At 36.5% G+C, this 15633-nt stretch overlaps 1 protein-coding gene and 1 pseudogene across 1 annotated transcript; both read left to right on the top strand.

Moving 5' to 3' along the window:
* Positions 1-8364: 8364 nt before the first annotated feature.
* LOC107674145 (bryoporin-like) lies at positions 8365-10316 on the top strand. The gene is made up of 3 exons (XM_016468042.1): positions 8365-8484; positions 9404-9517; positions 9853-10316. Exons 2-3 carry the CDS (start codon positions 9417-9419, stop codon positions 10277-10279), a joined length of 528 nt encoding a protein of 175 aa, XP_016323528.1. The 5' UTR covers positions 8365-8484; positions 9404-9416; the 3' UTR covers positions 10280-10316.
* Positions 10317-11344: 1028 nt separating this feature from the next.
* LOC107674140 (DELTA-sagatoxin-Srs1a-like) lies at positions 11345-13437 on the top strand (annotated as a pseudogene).
* The last annotated feature ends 2196 nt before the right edge of the window (positions 13438-15633 follow it).

The following is a 15633-nucleotide window of genomic DNA, read 5'->3' as shown; positions in this document are numbered from 1 at the left end:
AACTCTCCCGACCAACACAGAGTCAGAATAACATCTTTTGGAGTTCATCACTCTTCAAACCCGGAAGAACGTGATCACGAGTCCAACACCACCGAACCTCCAGACCATCAACACTTTCATCTGAGACTGCATCCGGGCGCTCGTTCAACAGTCAAGGCAATGCAAGTATCGTACATTTAACTAAACGAAACAGAGGTTTAGTATAAGCTGTAGACCCCATTACAAAACAGTGCTGATGGTTTCACTCAGGTGGTTAACTGACTCATTTTCCAAAACTGCATTCTCTGGTTTCTCTAACCGTTTCAGTCATCCACTGCAACTCCACCCATGTATGAGTGTTTGTATGTTTGTTTGTTTAATTATGTTTTAGTGTTTAGTTAATAAAATTTTTGTGCAGAAATTACACGAGTTTCTGGTTCTGTCACCGCTTGTGATGGTGTCTCTTTAACGATCCGATCTATAGCTACATGCTCTAATGCATTAGTACGGTAAGAAAGTCATTTTCTGTGGCCACGAAAATATGCTTTCTTAGACATGATACGAAATTATACTGAATGTTTATTGGACGAACAGATTGGTTGACTGTAATATTAATTCTGCTACAGTTACTACTGGCAGCTGTGGTAAATAATTCTAATTAATTCTAATTAATTGTAATTATTTATATACATTTCCCTTTTGAGCTAATTTGCTACAGTTCCTCATTCAATTCCCTCATGTTTTCACAGTTGTTTAGGGCCCGGTTTACAACTTACCAAGCCTGCATTCACACAGCTGCAGAATACAGTTGTCAGCCTTGTTTTAGAGCACTATTAGGTTCACACACAGTTTGGTTCAAATCAGGAGTGACATTGCATTCAATAACCCAAACCGACTTCATTCAAATGTAAATGGATAGTTCAGCCACAAATGAAAATTCGGTACATTTTTGGGTGAATATACCTGTATTTTGAGAGTGAGCTGGTTAGCATGTCCTGTGTGAACAGAACTGCATTGGACAACTAGTTGTCTCTCATGTCATAAAGATGCTGTAAAACAGTAGTTATTTTGAAAAAGACTATACAAACAAAATGAACTATTCACTATAATAAGAAATGTTTCTTGAGGAACAAATCAGTATCAGCATGCAATCTTGGTGAATATAAGATTTTTTTACAAAAACATACAAATCACATTTTACCTCTATTACTTCGTTTAAAAAAAAAAAGGCTAAACATCTTGCAGATTATTTAAGACAAGTCACCTTTATTAAAATAGCACTTTATACAATACAAATAGTTTCAAAGCAGCTTTACAGTTATAGTTCAAGAATACATGCCTCTCTTATATAAGGTATCATTAGCCACGTTTACATGGACACTTTATTTCAGTCGGAAGCTACAGGTATAGCATTGTTGCAATGACTTTTGCAAAAGGCAAGCGTCACTAAAATTTTATCTTAAGAAAGTTTAATTACAATTTTATTACATTTATTTACAATGTCATTCATACTGACATTACACATTTACTCGAGCAGATGTTTGCCTGTGCATGTGTGTGAAGAGTGACAGTGGGTGAACTGTGGAATGGATGCACTTCTCCTGAAAAGGCTTTTCTGCACGTTTTTAAAGGAGTTTTAGGACTTGCTGAACTGATGTCACTAATCTCAGGGAGAAGTCTGAGACATGATGTGAAAAGGGAATTTTCAAGGAGACTGGGTAAAAGTGACACTTTCTTTTTCATTACATTTTTTGGAGCTTTTGGCACTTTTTATTGAAATGACAGTAGAGATAAAGGTACAAAATTATGAGGCACCACAGATCCAAAAAAAATATTAGATTTTCATTTCAAATTAATTGTGTAGGCCAGAGTTCTCTCTATTCTATCAGCATACTAGCTACATTATCAGTGTCAAGCTTAAATTGGAGAGCTGAATGTGTTTGTCAAAAGCAGGCCGCTCTTAAAGCTTGCACTGGGCATCTAAATGTCGCTCACTCACTTTGACAGCAAACAGAATATTATATTACCTTTTGTTGATCTTTTCAGTTTTTGCTGCTCTTTATTTATTACATAATTCATATTTGAATCTAATATTAACGAATTAAGAATCTTAGATGCACAAATCTATGATAAAATTGTAAATAGTGCAGAAATAAGAAAAAATATAGAAAAATACAAATATATATATATACACACACTAAAAACTGGTGTAATTAGTAAATTTCACAGTTACTTACAAAGAAATGTCAGGTATAGGAAAGTAACGTTGAATTAAAAGATATAAAGTAGAAAAACTGAAATAGTATTTTCTTGTAAAATGTTCTCCAATAATCTATTTACAACTTTGAAACATAATTATTAATGTCGTATTGCTGTAGTACTGCTGTAAATTCAGCTTTGCCATTACGGGAATAAATTACATATTTAAATGTATTCAAACAGAAAACAGTTCTTTTGAACTGTTGTAATATTTCACAATATTACTGTTTTTATTGTATTTTGGATAGGGTATGTAAATGAATACACAACTGTGTATAATGGAACACAAAGATGGGCAGTCTCATGTGTCCCTCTTCTCACAAACACACACAGGACTCATGTACAGTGACAGAGACAGAGTAAAAAGCTGTGTGGTGGCCTTTTAAAGTGTCAGCTGATGATTTAAGATCAGTCTGAGGAAAGGAAAGGACTCTGCTCTCTTTAAGGCCACGGCCTGTCACACCACACACTCTCACTCTGCTGAGACACACACTCTCACACTCCGCAGAGATATGCGTACTCCTAAACACTTGCACACACTGCGATGGGAGCGACAGGCGAGAAAGAGTGGGAACAGGGGGCAAAAATCCATAATCAGACTCGCACTGGTCCGTTTGTGCCTTCGCTCCGCATTCATCTGCAGTCAAAAGAGAACTGTCACACCTTTGATCCCCTCGTCCACTGAGCACAATGCTTAATTGCACTGGTGGGAGTGGGAGGAATCGAACAAAATGTGGACGTACGAACACAAACGTGGGCGTTCATGCCCTCGGTCAACACCGGGATGACGCATGCGCATGTTGGAGATGAGGGGTGACAAGACAGGACGGCATTAAGACTTATAATTGATTCTAAGCCACCCAGGATCTCAGAAGTCAAATATAGAACATGTGCACACACAACTTACTTAGTAATCACCACACACACACACACACACACACACCTGTCATGAATTCCCAATAGAATACCTGGCCTCCTATTGAACGGCTGTGTGTTTACAAAGAAAGGTTTTCCATTGGTTTTCTGACCATTGGGATTATTTTTCTTATAAAGGAGGGATGAGAGGATATGTCTGTGGAGGAAAAGCGAGAGAGTGAATGAGGGATGATGGAGCAGAGAGGCATGGGAGAACATATAAGGTGAGGAAATGTCCCATGTATGCACGCTGACTGGAGTGCAAGACAAGAAAGTATTGATTTATCTTCCCTCTCTTCACTTTCCTTTCTGTCTCCTTTCACTCAGCACTTTTTTTTTCTCATTATGGTTCCATTTTTCATCTTTTCTAACAATTCTGTCATCATTTACTGATGCTCATTCAGGCTTCATACTCCAGGAGGTGACTAAAATGGTCACACATGCAACACTGGTGACAGTCTGGAAAATGTTTGCTGAACAAAGCACAAGCCATGTGAAAAATAACAAAAGGGCCTCAGATAACCACACCTATGATGATCTATACTCTTATTTTTTTATTGTTAGTCATCACCACCAATTACCATCTGTCATGTGACTTTTGCTCAGGAAGTTTTGTGTCACATTTTGTGTTGTGTAACCTTGTGCTCTCTCTCTTCTAAAAAAAAAAAAAAAAAAGCTCTTACCACTCTCATGAATTATAAGCTATGTTATTGTACCCAAGGTAATATTTCCTTAAATCATGTAACATTGCTTGAGAACCACAGTATATAAATGTGTCTACCTTTAATAAACTTTGAAGATTCTGAGGACACCGTCCCTGTGTGGATTTCTTCCCGTGATCAAGAGAAAACAAAATCGAACCCTCTTATTTGTAGTGAATCAGTCAAAAACGATTCTTGAAATCAAACAATTGAAATCTAAAGCAATTTGAATCAAACTCACTCATTCAGTGAAACATTAAAAGCTGTTGCTGAGTTCTCAACTGACTCTCTTACTAAACCGTGAGTCATTTTTCAGTTCGAAATAGGCTTCAGGTTAAGAGACATCAGACTGTATACTTGTTGTTGATATGACACTGTATATTTAAATATAGGCTACATATTCACAAAGGTTTTCCTAATAAATTAATGGTAACACTTTACAATAAGGTTCATTATTTAACTAATTTAGTTAACATGAACTAAGAATGAACAATACTTCTACAGCATTTATTAATCTTTGTTAATGTTAATTTCAACATTTACTAATACATTATTAAAATCAAAAGTTGTGTTTGTTAACATTAGTTAATGCACTGTGAATTAACATGAACAAACAGTGAACAACTGTATTTTCATTAACTAACATTAACAAAGATTAATAAATACTGTAATAAATGTATTGTTCATTGTTTGTTCATGTTAGTTAACACATTAACACTGACTAATGGAACCTTATTGTAAAGTGTTACCAAATTAATAATGGTGTTCTGAAATATTAAAATATTTTACCCAAAAATATTATTGATTGTTGTTTAGCATATGAGGTCCAGTTGTAATATTGAATTGAATACTTTTCAAAGGCTGAAAAAATATTGTTATAAAATACATAGTAATACTAATAGTACAAATTTATATAAATAAAATATCATTATTGAGTGATTCTGTAATTTGTCAACTAAACAAAATCATTTAACCCCTAATTTTTATTTTAATACAAAAAGAGATATTTAGCAGAATGTCCAAACTTATACATTGAATGTGTATAGACCAGTGACAGCTGACACTTTTATTGTATGGAAAAGAGTAGCTTGGACATTCTGCTAAATAGCTCCTTTGTGTTCCAAGAAACAATGAGGGTGAGAAAATGATGACAATTTATTTCATTTTTGGTTGAACTATTCCTTTAAGCAAAGTTTCAGTGTTTACTTTATAAATGCTGTAGAGGACAGCATAATAGCCACGGTAGCACAAAGGAACTATCCTCCTGACAAACCAAGAGGAGCAACACTGACAGAAGAACAAAAGGAAGAGACGAATAGGAGGGAAACAATGGTATGATAACTGCACTGGCTTTAAAGAATAGAGAGACTAGAGCCAATTTTGGGGGAGCAATCAGAGGTAGCTGAACCAAAACATGACAGAATCTTACAGAAAGAGAGAATGAGAAGACAAACAGGAACTGTAAAATACATTTTTTAAAGATAAATGGAATGAGAGAGATAGGGACTTGTGGAACCATAGACAAAAAAAAGAAAGACAGAGAAAGGAAAAAGACAATTGTCCCAAATATGACAATTAAACTACATAAACAGCAAACATGAGCAAGCGTGATTGTAGCACAGAATTATTATTTTTTTACAGAAAGAAAGAAAGAAAGAAAGAAAGAAAGAAAGAAAGAAAGAAAGAAAGACCATGTCTTGTGGAGTGGCTATCACTTCATGAGGCAGAATACAACTGAATTAAACTGATACATTTCTGAAGCAATAGATACCACAAGAGATATACATTTTTAATTCTAGAACTAATAAAAAATTCAGATATATTGAAATCACACACGCAACCTCACATCATAATTCTCTGTGCATATTTGACAAATACTTAACTTTTTATCAATTTTCCAGTTTGGTTTATTCAGATAAATTACTCAACTTTAACCCCTTTCAATTATTTATTTATTAATTAGATATTTTAAATTCATATGATATTCATATTTTCCCACTCTCGACAGGATCTAAACTAGTTAGACCAAAAATTGTGCAAGTTCTTGACTATCCAATAAAATTCTGCATACCTTCAAGGACAACACTATTTCTCAGTCTTCTGTCTGTTTGACAAGTGAGTTTAAATAATTCCTGCAGGTAGCAGTCTCACTCTTGCTACCTGAAGAGGACGCAGATGTATTCATGTCGCACTCCACCCTATCGATTCTACAGTATTTATTCATCTTAGTTAATGCAGAGGAATTAAAGGGCACACCGCACAAATCATCATTAAATAAAAGATAAATATTCACACATTCCCAGCCCCAGACCCTCACTGAATCTCTGCAAATGCTCTTTATCTCAGCTAATTTGAATATGGGGATGCGGTAACATGCCCAGTCAAATGAAAGCATCAGAGATACACGACACACACAAAATATGCACCTCAAGTGCTCTCAAAATGAGATTAATGCCTGTGATTTGGTCATTGTGGAGAATAAACAGAAAAACATTAGTCGGGCGTGAAACAACAAATACGTAGCTTGAGCACCTGTCCTTTTTTCTCATCCCCGCATAACTGTCTTTTTTCTCCCTCATTCGCCTCTCACCTGCGGAGTGGCAGCATATATAATCCCTCCGTAATGGACGTTTAATATTTTTGTTTATATTTAAATGCCTGTTTTACCACAGCCTTGTTTGGGTAGTTGGAGGGCATCTGACAGCCTATTCATCACAAAGTGAGCGTGCGGAACCTCCCGCCCCCCTTAACAATCAATCAACCGGCAACTCCAACCCCCCTACACACACACACACACACCTCAGCCTGACTGTGTGTAATCACTTCTGTTTGCATAACCCCCCACCACACACACTTTCACACAAACCCAAGAACGATAGCTATTAGTCCATCATCTGAAAGGCCCTACCTGTGAATAGCTCCATAGGCTCCAGGGATTAATCTTTAGCCCTTCAGACGCATGGCAGCTCTATGCATTTAGAGAGCCTCCATTGGCTCAGGTAATGGGATGTGGACTTTACACTGAAATACATCTAATCATAAGGTTAGCTTTTGATTTCCTTTGAAAGGATTCAGCCGATGCTGAATTACCTCGGCTAGTGGAGAGAATGTGAATCAAGCGTTTTATTGGATAGTTCTACTTCCAAAAAGTCACTTTGAGCTTTTCTTGGTTACTCTAAAGACAGGAAAAATAAATCAATGGCTTATAGGGACTACTATAAAGCAGCATTTATAAACAGATTGATTCATTATAATTCATACTAACACATTTAAATATACTCATCTTTAAATGTACTTTTAGCAAAGCTTAAAAGGGATAGTCCAACCAAAAATGAAAATTCTGTCATCATGTACTCACCCTCATGTCATTCCAAACCTGTATGACTTTCTTTCTTCTACAGAACATGAATGAGGGTGAGTAAATTAGTGAGAGAATTTTCATTTTTGGGTGAACTATCCCTTTAAAAGAAAAGCATAGCATAGCTCACTTAGCATTTGTTTTACAATATATGCATAATTAATTTCATCAAACTGAAAAAAAAGCATCTCCAGGAATGTAAAATGTTTCTTAGATTAAGGATTTCATAATTAGAAGAGGATTAATGGGGTGAATAGGTGTATATTTGCTGCCCCCTGTAGGAAATTGAATAAGGGCCCTGAACTTTCAGTCAGATGTGGGAGAATTCCTGAATAAATTTCTGCACATTCCTACCAAGTTTCTAGGTGTGAGTGAGTTTTGAAAAGTGTGCTGGAATGAAGGGGAAATGCCTGTACATGCAGAGGGACTCACAACGCTCTCAGTTTTGTCAGTGCTAAGGGAGTGACTGTGTGCTTTCACTCTCTTGCTTCATCGGACCATGACATGTTCAATCACACACTGTCACTCTTAGGAGAGAGACGCTCTAACATGCTTTGATAAGATGTACTTTAGTGCAAGTAATATACAAGTGTGCTATAATCTCCCAGTGCCCTTACATTGTTTTTAAGTCCTCTCTTATTGTGTATCACTTTTCACAAAGGTTTTGGGCGTTGGTGGATTTGGTACTATTCATCATTCATTTTAAGTTCAATATTTGCACTGTAACCAACAAGGCATTTCATTATGTAATGTTTTTGTTAGCACTGCATCGATAATCTACCTACTAAAATATGAATTGTTACAGAATTAGTCAGTAATTTTTTTTGTTTTTTTTGTTACAAAATGCCTTTTGTCATGATGGAGTTTTCCTGGCATTTTTATTGGCTGTGTGCCCATGAATTCTCTAAATGGAGCTATGTGATTGAAGATTTATGAAAGCAGTTAGTCAGTCTAACTGCGTCAACTCCCATCAAACTCTCCCACAAATGTTTCTGCCGTTTTTTTCCCCCTTCCTGTCAGCATTGGAGGGGAAAGAAGGGGACACGATGGCTTGTTAACTGAGGGGGGTTACAGAGTATTTGTTAAATATAGCTAACAAAATATATATTGTGTGTTTGATTGGTCCAGACGCTACACCTGTGTTTGTCAAACAGGTGTTTGTGTGTCTACGAGTGTTTCTGTCATTCATCCACCACTTTGTTCATCTACGCTGAAACAGAGGAGCAGCAAACCCACAATTCTCTCAGCAGCAGCAACCTCTCTTACTAGCAGGTAACTGTCAGGTATTTATTAACCAGTTTGTGATAAGTTCCATGTGTGCGCTGTAAAAACAAAAGGTAAAAAAAGCCTTTATCTTAAATACAGAAATGAGCATTAACCCTTAATTCATCTGCACTGTAACGATGGTAAAAAGTCTTCTTGCTTGTGTCTGCTGGTGCATGTCATGATCCTCAGCTCACTGCATCACTGTTTGTCTCTGCTAACAGTTTAGTTCTCTGAGCCATATGGAGCCTGCAAGCAGCTATCCATATTCTGACATGCTGTCAGGCCTGTTATTTGAGATCTTTTAGCGACTGTGCTAAAACTGTAGAAAACACTCATCTGTCTACCTGCTGTCACATTTAGCGGCTAGTTTCTGAGAAGACAGATTAGGCTTTGCCTGGATTTGTGTGTAAATGTTGAGCTGCATGTCAATCAAAATTATTTGATTAAAATGCTATAGTGTTTGCTATACAATTCATTTGCTATAAAAGAATAATTATGTATCAGAATATCCAATTTGCATTTTTAAATACAATGTAAGTGAATAGAGACAACAGCCAGTCCCCATCCACTTTCAATGTATATGTGTATGTATATGTATAGTACATATACAGTGGGTACGGAAAGTATTCAGACCCCCTTAAATATGGGGTGCTGTGTGTACATTAATGAGGAAAAAAAATTAACAAATGATTTTAGCAAATGGCTACAATATAACAAAGAGTGAAAAATTTAAGGGGGTCTGAATACTTTCCGTACCCACTGTATATACACACACATTTTTACATATAACATACATATATATATATATATATACATATTTTTACATGAACTGTCCCTTTAGTACTTTGCTGAATGCAATTTTCTTTTCAAAAGATTTTTTCCAGTCTTTTCTTAAAATATTTTTTCTCTTTCATGACCCCCACAGAAGCAGTACCAACATGCAGAACGCAGAAGCCGTGTCAGCAACTATAAACACTAATAGGAACTGTACAGTGGAGATCAACAATGTTAGCAGCATTTACTGCCTTATCAATCCAAAGTAAGGGGAAAGTCATGCCTTCACTTGCAATTGTTTAAATTAAGTTACTGACAAAATCTCTTTAGTGGGTGATAAATCAGGAAAACTCTTTAAAAAATGCAATTAAAATGAAGAGTAGTGACTTTAAGAATTGAATTGTGTTCAGTTGTACACTGTAATTGGGTCAATTATTTTGATAAGTTAAAGTAATGAAAAAAACACGTTACTATAACTTATAGATCACATAATTTTTTACAGTGTAGGGCAAATCCCTTTCATTTACTCTCTGTTATGTATTGTAAATGTACATATCTATAAAATATTATTGACCAATGTTAACTATAAACCTCTCTCAGAGTGTACATGCCCAGTGGGTTCAGTTACCATCCACCCCAACCCACCATCCGCACCGCCAAGACCGAGGTTTGCTCATTCACTAAGGATGACAACACTGCCACCGGGGCTGTGGGCATCTTGACCTATGACCTTTTCCACATGCAGAACCGTATGTGCACTGAGCGCATGGCCGTTCTGTTCTCTGTCCCCTTCGACTGCCACCTCTACAAGAACGTGATGGGCATTGGGTTGTTTGAAAGCAGCCGTGGATGTGACAAGGCCCTGTACAAGCACATGTATGAGGGGAAGGACTTCAGTCAGTTCACCCATGCAGATGCAGTGGGATCTGGAATCATCCACAGAGGAAAGAAAATAGACTTAAGGGCCACCATGTCTACTGTGGGCAAGGCTATTATTAAGCTAGAGGTCTATGATAAGATGGGCTAAATAATAAACAAATTTGATCATATGCTTATTAAATGTCATCTTTTAATAAGTCATCATGCACATGCCATTGTGCTTTCAAATGTTGAAGTCACTTTTTTATGTCTGTATTAATACCTGCATTTATGCTGCCCAATTTTCTGACTGTAAATTCTCAAAACGTGCCTAAATAAAAAAAGAAAAAGACTGTTTTGAATACTTATGTTTGCTTCTGTGTCTGCACTATAGTATGTAATATAAAATGAGGTGATAATTTGGCTGATGCTTCTATTTAAAGAGACTTATTGCATTCATAAATGATACATAATTAGTATACATTAATTCAATTCATAAATAGAATTTATAAAGTATAAATGTATGCACTCCCTGGGAATCAAACCCATGACCTTGTCATTGCTGTAGCGTCATGCTCTTCAAGCTGCCCTTTGCTTTTCACATACATTTCTTATAAGAAACATCAAATAAATAACATAAAATTAAGCAATTTAAAACTATGAACCATAAACAAATGTTAACCTATCCTATCAAAAAAAAAAAGTGTGTGTGTGTATGTGTGTGTGTGTGTGTGTGTGTGCGTGTGCGCGCAAACTGTTGCCTATTTTTTTTTCTATGAACAACTATTTTCCCCACTATGGTTCAAGCAGGAAATGAAGTGAGAATATTTCTAGACTCATTATTCAAAACATATTACAAAACAAACATTCCCATCCAAACCGTTTCAAAATGCTATTATTATTGTACTAAACACAACAAAGACTAATTATAATTAATTATCAGGAAACCTCACCTAAAACGTATTCCTGTAAATGCTACCATACCTACTTGTTTGAATCTTGTTTAAAGCCCTTAAAAACAGAGTCATTTCTGAGACAGATCTGTACATGCAACTTCACTGTTCTGGTCTAACAAATCTAACGACTAGTTTTGGATGTGGAACTGTTCCAAACATTTTCCCACCAATGTCAGTGATGCCTCTTGAGCTGATATGTGTGTGCATCTCCATGTTTGTGCGTAAAGAGGGTGTACACTAAATTTGAGTAAGCATACTTTTTTTGCAGGTGGGTATGTACTGTTCTTGTTGCTGATCATGAAAACTGGGAAAGGGAGTCAAAGTAAAAACGCAGTGACTCTTTCGGAACGCACTGTTACTGAGCAACACACACACACATACACTCCAGAGTACCACAGAGGTAAGCCTTCATTCTCCTTGAGACGAAATATGCTTAATAATCATAACTTAATAATCAAAAATTAATTCTAATGTATCCTTTTATTTCCATACTAAAATTATAACATTGCAAGGCAGTTTATTCAGTTATGGACAATTGAGCAACTCTATTTCACACTCTTTGTTTCCTTTAAAAGCAATGCATTATAAAATTGAAGACTGCTACAGTCACAATGTTTTTTGAAGTGGGGCATGCTCTTTACGTGTATATACTGTGACCCTGTTTATTCCCTAGATAACATTGAGAACATTGACAATGTGTGAACTTTAATCTAATGCTTCTATGTTTTATATTGAAGTGTATGCACATACACACACACCAGACAGTACAGAATCTTTTTCAGGAATAAAATACTGAATTCAAATACACCAGTTCAAACAGAGGACAATTAACTTGTGATAGCAAACTTTATATCAAAGAAAAAGAGAAAAGTTATTTTATTTTCACTGCAGTGTAAACAAAACTGCATTCCACTTCTTTTTACTGTGAGGTACATACTTCTTTTCTCACACCATCCCTCTCCTCTCTACTTCTCTCCGTTTCAGCCATCAGTCAGATCTATCGTGCACCATCATGACTGAGTCTGCTGAGGCTGCCGCTGCCAACGTGAGCAGCAAGAGACACGCCACCATAGAGATCACCAACCTGACAAACAACTACTGCCTCCTCAACCCAAAGTGAAACTGCAACCAGAAGCAAAACTAATGTTAAACCAAGCATTCAAATCTAAAACTTTGTCTCTAAACTTCTATATGTGTAACATGTGTATATATATATATATATATATATATATATAAGTAAAGGAGTATAAAATGCATTTAGGAAATTCTGTTACCATTTACTCACCCTCATGTCATTCCAAACCTGTATGACTTTCTTTCTTCTATGGAACATAAAAGACATTTTGAAAAATGCTTTAGTGTTTTTTTCCATAAAATGTTTTGGACCCCATTTAATGTACTTTCATTTAATTTTATGGACAAAAAAACAATTATTCAAAATATCATCTTTTGTGTTCCAATGAAGAAAGAAGGCATACTTGTTTGGAACAACATTACGGTGATTAAACGATAACAAAATTTGAACTTGGGGCGGTGAACTATCCATTTAAATGTGCATTTTGTGTAGCCGTAAATATGTGCGTCTTTATGATTCATCCATATAAATCCCACAGGGTCTATCTTGAGAGTGGTGAAACCTCCAATCCACCTCAGCCCACAGTGCGCCCCCTCAAGACTGAAAGTATGCACTTTCAGCAAGATCAGCGCTCAGGCCACTGGCTGCGTGGGGGTTATGACCTACGACCTGTTTGAGCGAAGCAGAAATGACTACACTGAGACCCTTGCCGTCATGTTTTCTGTCCTCTGGGACTACAGTCTGTATAAGAATTGGTTTGCAGTAGGCATCTACCCGAAAGGAAAGGAGTATGACCAGGCCCTTTATAAAGAAATGTACTATCAAAAGAACCCACAGGGCTTAGTAACTTTTTTGACATGCCCTTATATGTTATCACCTGTATCAAAAATGTTTGCCTCTACATTTACCAATGCAATAAATCTAGCATTGTTTCTTTTTTAGCTTCCTAGCCAGCTCTTTATGGTAATTTGAACTCCGTAAAATGATCTGAGTGTGTTTAAACTGGATCTAATACCTCTGTAATATCCCACACTTTAAACTGTTTGCTTTTCTGTCAGAAGAACGTCTCAGATGTGTGTTTACAGTCTGCTCATGCTTCCTGCAGGCTAAATCCACTCTCATATCAGGCAGCCATTGTGTTGTTATTCAGTCAAACCAGCTTCTTGGTGATTTTTTTTTTTTTACTCCCTCATCAGGGCAGAGATCCCTGTGAACAATACACACTGTCTGTACTGACTGCCACTGCTGAGGTATTTTCAAATAAATATTTATCTACAGTTTCGTAGTAATACCTTTGCCTTTTTACTGAGCCTGAAGGCTTGGTGCTGTATGTATTGATGAATTCAAAATCTCAAATGAGTGCCGAGGCTGTTTGCCGTAAGCTGGAAATGGTCCTGTGTAAATATTTTGTAATATGTATTTGGAAATTCCTAATGCCTGAAGAGGGCAGCTGAACCATGGGAACCGAAAGACAGAGACGAAGATATAAAGAATAAATCACAGCATCAAAGAAGTGGGAGAGCATGTTTTACATCTTTAAACTCCTCTTGTCCTGAATAACTCCTTCAGCAGGCGCTGAATGATGTTAATTTATCAGTAAGAAATGGAGCTGTAATTGGAAAATTAAAGGTTTTACAATCAACTATTACTACCTGGCCAAATCTGGAGGGGACCAATATTTCATTTAACACAATAGCAAACCAGTCATCAAGGTCAAAGAGCAACATTTGTAGAGAGCACGCCTCAGAAGACTGCAGCACTATTACCAAAATAAAAACTAGTCTGTTCTAAAATCTTAATTCAATGGATTAATTGCTTCTCAATCCATTCTTAATACTACAGCCTCACTATCACCAAATAAGAGCATTGATCAAAGGTTTCTTTCTCTATGTGCTGTAACATTTGCATGGAAAGTCATACATAATACAGGTTAAACGTCAGCTCTTTAACATATATTTCTTTCCCTAGTGTATTTATTTTGCACTGCAAGAGAAATATTTCCCATTTTGCTTACGCTGTTTTGTATTCGCGCATTTGAGTGTGTGTATGCATGTCCGTGCACGCCACTGGGAAATGCCAAGTAATATAAATAAAGTTTGCACCTCTACTTAAAGGTGTACAATATTAAAATACTTAATTAAACTGAGCTAGGACAATGTAAGCTACAGAGTTCAGTTCACACATTTTCCAAAAAGTCTGAATGCTACTGTTCTGTGCAAACATTGCTGTTTGTTTGAGCCAAGGAGTCAAGGTTTGGCTGGTTATCTTCAAACGACTCTCTGCTGGTTGATGTCTTAATGCCAGTAAATAGATACCAAAAAGAATCCTTCTTTTTTTTCTATTGATGGCCATTCAAAAAGAACTTTTCAGAAAAATATGGACAAAAACAAGCAACACATAAATTGGAAATATTCCATTATTTTACAGTAGATATTTTTGGAGGGCTCTTGAAAGTGTGAGATTTTGTTTGTGACTATTTTTCTGTCTGCTCTGTCTGTGAACCAAAACCCTGAAAAATATTGTTTTTTTTCCCCCATTTCTATTTTTGATTTCCATTTGGAGGACGAGCTGTTTAGTCCTTGGAGCTTTCACAAGGAGAAGTGGTAATTTGTGAAAGGACACACATAAAAGAAACCTAAGAGACATCTGAGGAGCGAATTGGGCAAAGGTTGTCCAAAAATGTGGGATCTGCAAGAGTTAGAGCTAATTTGAGGGGTTTCACTTTTCAGATCAGTGCACAAGATCAGTAATGAACTGATAGTGTCGAAGTTCAACCGCAGAAGGTGCAGTGATGTGAATTCAAGATCACAGTAGTGTTGGGTCTTAGTCCATTTTGAGTCAAGTCCAAGTCCTTAACCAATCAAGTTCAAGTGGGAGACATTTCTTAATGTCTTGTTATCTTAAATTTATGTTGTTACATATTAAATTTTTTTATCTTTCATGTTATACATTACATGGACTTGACTGTACTCAGAAAAATTTTGTCCAAAATGTCAGTCTATGTCAAGTTTGAGTAAAAATTTACCAGAGAGTGTGACAAGCCTACGTTAATTCATAATTGACCCTTCACAAAGATCCGCCCCCCCTTAGTTACTGTTGCTGAGTCCGACAATTCATGGCGCTCTTATGCCACACATCATGTTCTCACGCAGTGAAAAATATATAGCGGAGCAAAGAGGACACTGACAATGCACCAACAGACAAGACAGAGCAGGTTACTTTTGGTATGAAACAAAGTCTCAGCTTTCAAATTTGGTCATTTTTTAAGAAATTCAAACAATAAATACCGTTTTGTGGCTCTTTAATGTTTTGGGACAGATAGCTGTAGTGCAGGGGTGTCAAACTCAATTCCTGGAGGGCCGGAGCCCTGCAGAGTTTTGTTCCAACCCTGCTCCAACACACATAGCATGTAGTTTTCAAATAAGCCTGAATGACTTGATTAGTTGGATTAGGTGTGTTTAATTAGGGTTGAATCTAAACTCTGCAGGGCTT

The sequence above is a fragment of the Sinocyclocheilus anshuiensis genome, unplaced genomic scaffold (assembly GCF_001515605.1).
Source record: "Sinocyclocheilus anshuiensis isolate Anshui unplaced genomic scaffold, SAMN03320099.WGS_v1.1 scaffold893, whole genome shotgun sequence".
Taxonomy (NCBI): Eukaryota; Metazoa; Chordata; class Actinopteri; order Cypriniformes; family Cyprinidae; genus Sinocyclocheilus; species Sinocyclocheilus anshuiensis.
This window is presented reverse-complemented; position numbering and strand designations above follow the sequence as displayed.

Bases quoted from the DNA above. Each gene is read 5' to 3' on its own strand.
- LOC107674145 (XM_016468042.1), top strand. From the start codon at position 9,417: ATGCAGAACGCAGAAGCCGTGTCAGCAACTATAAACACTAATAGGAAC. The intron at 9,518-9,852 runs GTAAGGGGAAAG...AACCTCTCTCAG, and splicing joins TACTGCCTTATCAATCCAAA to AGTGTACATGCCCAGTGGGT.